This window comes from Hipposideros armiger, unplaced genomic scaffold, assembly GCF_001890085.2.
Source record: "Hipposideros armiger isolate ML-2016 unplaced genomic scaffold, ASM189008v1 scaffold_43, whole genome shotgun sequence".
NCBI classification, from domain to species: Eukaryota; Metazoa; Chordata; class Mammalia; order Chiroptera; family Hipposideridae; genus Hipposideros; species Hipposideros armiger.
The window spans coordinates 4,527,415-4,537,056 of NW_017731393.1; the positions used below are offsets into that span (position 1 = coordinate 4,527,415).

The 9,642-nt window shown below is 44.7% G+C and overlaps 1 protein-coding gene across 9 annotated transcripts in view; it reads right to left on the reverse strand.

The window, feature by feature from the left end:
• The window catches only part of EML1 (EMAP like 1), a 172,477-nt gene that overhangs the window by 5,467 nt on the left and 157,368 nt on the right, over positions 1–9,642 (reverse strand). For all 9 annotated transcript variants that reach the window (XM_019639385.1, XM_019639389.1, XM_019639387.1 and 6 more), the window contains 4 exons: positions 9,398–9,523; positions 9,001–9,132; positions 6,448–6,515; positions 4,058–4,146 (listed from right to left, as the gene is read on the reverse strand). In XM_019639385.1, the coding sequence (XP_019494930.1) occupies positions 4,058–4,146; positions 6,448–6,515; positions 9,001–9,132; positions 9,398–9,523 (415 nt within the window). The remainder of the gene's footprint in view (positions 1–4,057; positions 4,147–6,447; positions 6,516–9,000; positions 9,133–9,397; positions 9,524–9,642) is intronic.

Genomic DNA, 9,642 nt, shown 5'->3' on the forward strand with positions numbered 1-9,642 from the left:
AAGGCCCTTCCCGTCTCACCTCTGCACCCTTCCCCTGTCTGGAAGGCCCTTCCCACCTCACCTCTGTGCACATTGCCCTACCCCCCCTCACCGCGCCTGGTTCTTTGAAAAGATAACAAAATTGACAAAATATTTAACTAGGTTGACCAAGAAAAGAGAGAAGACACAAGTTACCAGAATCAAGAATGAAAGAGGGGACTTCATTACCAACCTCAGAAAAATTAAAAGGATTACAAACAGATATTATGAACAATTTCATGCCAATAAATTAGACAACTTAGATGAAATGGACAAATTACCAAAACTGACTCAAAAAGAAACAAAAAATCTGAATAGATGTATAATAAGCAAAAAAATCGAATTAGTAATGAAGAACCTTCCCCCACACAAACAAGTCCAGATGGTTCACTGAATTCACATGAATTCCAGCAACTATTTAATAAAGAAATAATACCAATCCTTTACAAACTCTTTCAGAAAATGAACAGAGAAGGAACATTTCCCAGTTTTCTCTATAGGCCAATAGTAGTCTCATAACTAAGCCAAAACTATCACAAGAAAAGAAAACGATAGAGCAATATCCCTCTAGAACATGGATGCAAAAATTCTTAACAGAGTATTAACAAATAGGGTACAGGGGCCGGCTGGGTGGCACAGTTGGTTAAGAGCATGAGCTCTGAGCAACAAGGTTGCTGGTTCGACTCCCACATGGGATGGTGGCCTGCGCCCCCCTGCAACTAGATTGAAAGCGGCAACTGGACTTGGAGCTGAGCTTGTGCCCACCACAACTAAGACTGAAGGACAACAACTTGACTTGGAGCTGATGGGTTTGGAAAAAACACAATGCTCCCCTCCCCCAATTCCCCAACACTGTTCCCTTCCCCAATTCCCCAATAACAAACAAACAAAGAAACAAACAAACAAAAAAACCCAAATAAAATCCAGCAATATATAAAAAGGATTAGACACCATTACTACGTGAGATTTATTTCAGGAATGCAAAGTTGGCTTAACATCTGAAAATTAATGTAGTATACCATATTGATAAAGGACAAAAACCACATGATCACCTCAATGGATACAGAAAAACTCTAACTGACAAACTCTAACACACATTCATGATACAAATTTTAAACACATTAGAAATAGAAGGGAACTTCCTCATCATGATAAAGAACATCTAACATCATACTTAATGGTAAGTGACTGAATGCTTTTCCACCTAATATTGGGAGCAAGGAAAGGACCCATTCTTGCCACTTCTGTTCATCATCATATTAGAGGTTCTGGCTAATGCAATGAGGAAAAAAATAAAGGCATCCAGATTAAAAAGGAAGAAGTAAAACGGCCTTTATTTGCAGGTGACATGAGCCCGTGTGAAGAAAGTCCCAAGGATTTTACACACACACACACACACACACACACACACACACACACACACACACACTCCTACTAAAACTAATAAAAGAGTTTAGAAAGGTTACAGAATATAAGATCCATGTGCAAAAATCAATTTTATTTCTCTATACTAGCAACCAATATTCTGAAAATAAAATTAGGCAAACAATTTCATTCACAATGGAATAAAAAGCAACTTACTTAGAAAAAAATTTAACAAAGAAAGTGTAAGATTTGTGCACTGAAAACTATAAAACATAGCTGAGAAAAATGAAAGATGATCTAAGAAAATAAAGAGACATTCTATGTTCAAGGACTGCAAGATTTAGTATTGTCAAGATAGCAATTATCTCCATATTGATCTATAAATTCAACGTTAATTCCTATTAAAATCCTGGTAGGTTTTTTAAAATTAGAAATTGACAAACTGATTCTAAAATTTATGTAAAAATGATAAGGATCTAAAAATAGGTAAAACAATTTTGAAAAAGAATGACAAAGTTGGAGTAATTATACTATTCAATTTCAAAACTTACTCTCAAGGTTACAGTAGTCAAAACTGTGTGGTATTGGTACATGGATAAATAGATAGATGAAGGAGACAGAACTGAGAATCCTGAAATAAACCTTTCCATTTACTGTCAATTGATTTTTGATGAAAGTGTCAAGATAATCCAATAGGGAAAGGATTGTCTTACAAACAAATGGTGCTGAGACAACTGGGTATCTATATACAGAATAAATAGACTCTTACCTCTCGCCACATGCTAGAATGAATTCAAAATGGATCATAGACCTACCTACATGGAAGGGCTGAAGCAATAACCTTTTAAAAAGAAAGCATAGGAGAAAATCTTCATGACCTTGAGTCTGACACCAAAAGCATGATCCATAAAAGAAAAAAATCCTGATAAAACTGGACTTCATCAAAATTAAAGCGCGTGCTTCCAAAGACGCCATTAAGAAAATGAAAGGATAAGTCATACACTGAGAGAAAATATTTGCAAATCATATATCAGATAAAGAATTCATATATAGAATATAGGAAGAGTTATTATAACTCAATGGTAAGACAAACAACCAATTAAAAAGTGGGCAGGCCAGGTGGCTCAGTTGGTTAGAGCATGTGCTCTGAACAAGGTTGCTGGTCTAATCCTTGCATAGGCCACTTTGAGCGAGGCCTCCTTTAAAAAATGAAAAAAAAAAAAAAAGGAAGGAAAATTTGGGGGTGGCCAGTTAGCTCAGGTGGTTAGAGCACAGGCTCATAACACCAAGGTTGCCGGTTCGATTCCCACATGGGCCAAGGAGCTGCACCCTCCACAACTAGATTGAAACAACTACTTGACTTGGAGCTGATGGGTCCTGGAAAAAAACACACTGTTCCCCAATAAAATTTCTTAAAAACAAACAAACAAAAAGGGCAAAACATTTGGATAGATAGTTCATCAAAGAAGATCTAGGAATGATTGACAGGCATGTGAAAAGATGCTCAGAAATGCAACTTAAAGCTACACCTCATTAGAAATGCTCTAATAAAAAAGGCTCTCATAAAAAAGACGGACAGGAACACGTGTTGGTGAGCGTGTGGAGAAACTAGAACCCTGACACCTTGGTGGGAATGTAAATGGTGCGTGCAGCCACTTTGGAAAGCAGGGGGCCGTTTCATAGGATGTTAAACATAAATTTACCATATGACCCACCAATTCCACTCCTAGGGATTTACCCAAGAGCAATGCAAACAAATGTCTACAAAAAGGACATGTGATGAATGTCCACGGCAGCGTGACTCAGAATGGCCAAAACACAGAAACAACCCACGTGTCTGTTAGCTGATAACTGGAAAATAATAGATGTGGCCTACCCGAAAATGGAATACTACCCAGTAATTAAAAAGGAATGGACTGCTGCTGATACACGCACAATGACACAAATTAATCTCAAAAGCATGATCTTAAGTAAAAGAGAAGCCCGATGCAACGGGTTCCATGTGGTACAATTCCATCGATAGGAAGTGTCTCAAACAGCAACGGATAGCATGGATCAGGAGTTCAGTGGATGCCTAGGGCTGGGGCTGGCAGTGTAGACTAATCGCTCATGGGCAGGGAGGGAACTTTTTGGGGTGTCAGGAAGGTTCTAAAATTGGATCGTGGTGATAGTTACATAACTCTTCGAATTTACTAAGAAATCAGTGAGTTGTACATTACAACGGGTCAATTATTACATGTAAATTATACTCAATAAGGCTGTTAAAAAAAAAGAGTCCTCATCTTTTTGAGACATGCAGTGATATTAACGGATGAAAGGATAACGTGTCCGGGAACTACTTCAAAATAACATGGGACTGGGCCAGTGGGTAGGATTACAGATGAACAAGATTGGCTAAGAGTCAGATAATTGCAGCTGGGTGATGGATACATGGGGATTCATAGGGTATCCTGTCTAATTTTGTCTATGTTTGAGATCTCCCATAATAAGAAGTTAAAAAACACACAAGCATAGTGACCAAAGAAGGGACAAGAACCCCAAAATGTCACAATTATGTACACGTATAGTTTAAATTTCACTCGGCGGAGGTTTGTGAAATTTTTTTTCTTTAAAGACATCTACGCAGGATTTCATAAATGTTGGTTTTACAGTGGCGGATGGTTTGGGGTCTAACCTGGTGAGTAACGCATTACAGAGAGCTGTTCGTTTCCATCCGTGTGAACGGTGACCAGGTCTTTCGTTTCTGTGTCAAACACAAACCACCTGTTGTAAACATGAGGAAAAGTACAATAAGCTGTTTAGTGGGAGACGAAGTAAGGCTCTCCTAATAACACGAAGACTATTAAAAACTATTCATTTAAGGTCTTAATTAGTCCTCTGTAGCTACTTAACGAGAACACCATTCCCAGCTTTTATTTAAAGAAAGTTTCCTACACACAAGCATTTCCTAAGGAAAGGAGCAGCACACTGGCTACCAATTGACACGATTTAGGTACTGAGGCTGTGACAGGCTCCTCGGTGTTTGAGTTCTGTCGCTCACACGTAAAAGGACAGAAAGCCCTGGGGAGGGAGGCTGGACCAGCACCTAACACCTGGCCTGGCCACAGGAAGCCGCCGTGGGACCACCTGCACGGAGCCTGCCCAGGGACCTGGCCCGGGGCCGGGCAGGATGGGTCCAGGAGGACGGGGCTGGGACAGCCTCTGGAGTGGTGATGTTCCCAGGGGTGCTGCGCAAGGCGAGGTAGGCCAAGTGCCTGCCCTCCCGTGAATGCGGGCATGTGATCAGCCCGGTGAAGGACATGAGAAAGAAGGGAAGACGGGCGAGTAGAGGACTGGTCACCCCTCTGCACTCCATTTCTTCAATTGCGAAATGCGGGTAAGGGCCCAGAACGACCCTGCAGGCCCAGTGTGTTCAATCGGCCATGTTATAACGGACACAGATGGGCTTCGTAGCCCCTAACAAGGACACACATTCTAATAAGTGAATGTTAAATGCTGGAATGACTGCACTCTCCTACCCGTGTGTCCTCTGGTGGTGGCAGTAACTGGGACTCCAGGGCTCTCAGGGATGGAAAGGAATATGGGCTTCCTGCTGCTGCAATTTCAAGCCCAGACGACACACACTCCATCTGTATGTCTCCTCAGCGGGTATCACCATCTTCACCTTCCATTCAAGGCCCTAACCATCTCCACTCATCCCCAAGTTTCTGACCCCCCTGAAATTTGGATTTGGCTTCTCAGCTTTGATTTCTTGCACCTGCAACATCCATTAACCTTTAAGGTGCTATTTAGTCTTAACAGAGGTCTGAACATAGGGAGCAGAGAGACTGGAGCTGACTAGGCCATGAAAAGTCCTGTTGAATTGTCCCATCAAGGGCTAAGCCTGGCGCTGGCTGGGAACAGAGACATGGGAGGCATAAACGGAGGGGAGGGATTAGGTCACGTGTTCTGTCTTGCCCCCATAGAACAGTCTGTGATGCTGAGTATCCTGGCATTGTCACCATCCTATCCCACCACACGCAGACAGCATGGAGATGGTGGCGAGAACTGGTTGTCAGCCAATCATCACAGCCATTCATCACACTGCTGAGTGTGAAGCTTCAGCTGTCTCCAAAAGAAAAGGTAGGGGTGTGTGTGTGTGTGTGCGCGCGCGCACGCGCGCGTGCACGCACACGCATGTTGTGGCTATGCAAACGTTTTCATGAAGAATTCTGCTGGATACAAGGTGCCCAGCTCTCGCCATATTGCTACCTGTGACTTATAAATGGTTACTTCTTCTTTATACACACTCTACAGTCATAACAACAGAATCCAAGTGGTATGCTTTTTAGAGAGGAAATCACCAAAAAATATTTGAATTAAGTCATCATAAGTGTATATATGAGGACAAACAACATAAAAGTGCAATCGAAACTTATAAAACAATGCCAGGCCACCCCAGCAGGTGCTGTCCGTGTATTGTCCCCTCCAAGCATCAGTGTGATGTGGCGAGGCAGCTCATACGATCACAATTTACAGAAAGAGCCTAACTCAGAGAGGTTATGGAACTGGCTCAGACACATGGCTGCCGAGTGGAGAAGCGAGGTCCAAGCCCAGACCTGCCGCTGGGCTTATCGGAGGTGCTTGGGCAACGATGTTAGCTGAATCAGAGCAAGAGGCCAGGGTCTGGGCAGTTTCTAACATTTTGAAAGGGCAGCAAAAAAAAGCATGTTTAAATTCTCAGTGCTTTGAAATGCTTTCTCAACGTTGAGGCTCCTCCCACAGACTATAGACGAGGACTCGAGGGGCCCCACAAACCCTCTGGAAATGGAGGCAAAGGTGTGTGGAGTGTGGCGGGGCACGTTTCCCGGAGAGGGGTCCATAGCTTTCCTGATTTCCCCAGGCCCAAAATGCAAAGGACCACTGTCTTACGTTTTCCTTGAGTTTTGACTTAATTCCTGGTAAGCCATTAGAAGCTGAGAGATGCAGCCAAGGGCTGCACTGAGCCCGTTCCCCAGGGACATATAGACAACACGTGTCTTTTCCATGAACTTTGAGGGCACACGCCATACGATGAGGACTTACCTCCCGGTCAGTGTTCCAACTGCAACCACAGACCCTGAAGGATGAAAACCAGAAGACTGAGCTGGATCCTAAAATATTTTAAAGGAAGTGTAAATTGATGGCCAGACACAGCGCTACTGCATAAAACACACACAGCACAGCTCTAATCCCTCAGGGCCACATGGCCCCATTTTTTATTTTTTTTATTTTTTTTTAAAAAGCACTTTTCTTTCCAGAAAAAAAAAAAAAGTTTTCCTACTTGGACAAAGGTCATGTTTCAATACTACTAATTGTAGCCTTTTAGAATTTTTCTCTTTCTGTCTTATATCCTTCCATCTCTCCAGTAGTCAGATGACAGAAGAAGTAAATGCTTTTCCTCCAAGTCTTGGAGGCCCCTTTGGGGCCCCCCCCCATGCTGAATGGTGAACTTGACCTGTCTGAAGACATGACCGCTGCACCCATTCCATTAGGCAGACACTGGGTGAGTGCCCACTGGGTGCAAGACACCCCACAGCCCTAGAAGGACCTCTAGACAAATGAGGCACACTCCAGGCTTTGACCTGGTGGTACACACACACACACGTTCATTACTAACTGTGATACAAGGCAGAACGTGATGGATGAAAGAGGTGGGGACAAGCTGAGGGGAGTCGGATAAAGTCAGACGGGGGAGCTGGGTCAGGGCTTCCTGCGCAGACAGCCATGGGTTCGGTCTCCCCGCACAGGAAGCATCGTCTCCTGTGATGGTGGAAGGGGACGCACCAATGTGTTTTGGGATCAGGTATTTAGAGTACAATAGTTTGATCAAAGAGGCTTGGGGCATATTGAAGGCCGGCAGCTCAAGACGGAAGGGTCACAATGCAGGATGTGCTGGGCGGGGGACTGGAAAGTGTATGGATGACATAAGACATACAGGCTGTAGCGCCAGGGTTAGGGCTGTGCTCACTAGGAAATAACACAGTGAGTGATTCTGCTTCTTTCAATAAAAAGAGTGACGTGATTGAATGTGTGTTTTAGACAGGCAATCACTTGGCAGGAACGTTCAGGATGGACTGAAGCGAGAAGAGATTAATCACAGGAAGACCCAGAACAGAGCAGTGATGGAAACAGAAATAGGAGGCGGCACGGAAATACCAAAAAAACCCCAGAAGACGAGAAACTCGTCAGGTATTAGTTACGTTCCACATGCTTTTTCCAAAGCGGGAACTGGAATTAAGCTCAGGGCTGTCACTGATACACAGAGAGAAATCCTGTCACTTGAAGCTTTACCATGTAATTCATTTGAGGCTCCTAACATTACTGAGATGGAGACACTGAGGTACAGGGAGGTTCCTGGCCACAGGTATGGGGCCAGTGGATAAAGCAGGTTGGACTAAATCACAGATAGGTGTGGCGTCCGGTTCGGTGCCCCTACCCTTAAGCCAGGCCAAGTGGGCTAAGAGTCTGGTAAAGGGGAAGGGGATGGTGTAGCTGGCATTGCTTTCAACAGACCTGCTGTGCTGACGGAGACTCAGGGAAGGCCACCCTCCAGGACTGCCACTGTCACTGCGTCTGCTGGTTGTCAGCCCTGTACAGACCCTCAAGTATTCCCCATCTGTTCCTCCAAGCCCTTGCCAGGGGACAGGTATAACACAGGACACCACTTCCTAGAGCCACACCCCACCACTCTGATGGCAGTGTCACCCCGCATCTCAGTGCTCAGCTCCACCTGTGGCAGGCCAGCTCTGGTCCCTTGGTGACCTTCTCCAAAAGCAAAACGCAGGAGAAACTCAGGTCCAGCATGCTGAGAAAAGCCGGAACTGTGCGGGGCTGGCAGGAGGGTGTGTGGGGTCTACAGAGGGGCTCCCCTACAGGGGACTCTACATGTCATTAAGGGTACAGAGCGTGCTTTTGAGTCACTACACTCTGATGCGGTGGAAGACCTGGGTTTGGGAATCAGACGGAGCTGGGTGTAAATGCTGGCTCTGTCACTTCCTTAGTGACCTTGGCAAGCTGTGTGACCTTCTAAGCCTCAATTTCCTGTCAGTGCCACTGGGGGGAAAAAAACCTTCAGCCTTCCGGGCTGCTGCCAGGATTAAGGGTACAAACAGTGCTCAGTAAGTGCAGTCATTGCTGTTACACGTAGGAAAGGATGGTTTGGCACTCTGCCTTTTGTAAAGATCCCAGAGATGCTGGCTCTAAAACTAAATCTTTACCATGATCGTCAAACTCAAGCTGCAGAGATAAACAGTACGCTTTTAGAACAGCTTGTAAATTCCCGTTCCAAAGGTACGAGAAAGCGGGCCCATAACGGGCTTCTTGGCTTTCAGGCCAATGAGAGACTCCGCATGCAGGACCCCAACAGCCAACTCGGAAGGGCCAACTTGCTGTCAAAAAATTCAACAGCAAACTTCAGAATTACACGGATGAGACCACCCTCCAGGCGATGTGGAAGGCAGTGCGATCCGAAGGAGGTCAATCAAGGGGCAGTTGCTTTGGGACAGTTTTATATCATGATCACTCTCATGCAGAAAAATAAACATGTTCCAGAGGAACTTTTATAAGAGAAATGGAATGTAACACGCATGTGTCTACCTCTATTATTTTGTCCCAGACGGGCCGGTGGCCAACAGCGTCCCAGAGGGTGGCATGTCTGTCATGCCCACAGGTCAAGAACTGAGGTTTCGAGGCATGGATGGCCAGTCCCCAGAGCTCATCAGTGTGACCCTACAAAGAACCAAGACACATGGAAGCACTCTGAAACGCTACAGTCAACACTCAGAAGCCTGAATGACGGTGGGCCAGGCTTTCTGCACACTTCACAGTGAATCTCACCTGTTTCTCCTCTTCCCCAACCTCAGTGATGGCAAAACTGAAACCCCGAAGCCCCGGAAGGGCTATGTGAGCACAAAACACAGGAATAAGCTCCTCTTTGTAATGCTTTACTGTCGTCTCATTTTACGTATGTTTGGTGGGCCTGCTGGGAACATACCTGAGTAATGGGTGCAAAGTCCCCTGACAGAGTGCCTTGTAGAACAAAGTTTCTGGTTGTGCCTATCAAGATCACGTCACCTTTCCCTTCGGCCACTGTCCGTATTGGACCAAACTGTTCTGGAATCTGCATTGAAAAGACAAGATTTCAAATGTCATTCAATTATCAACTCCATCATTCAAAAGGCTTGTTTATATATCATGATGATAGTTCCTCTCTCCCTCTCTCTCTCTCTCTCTCTCTCT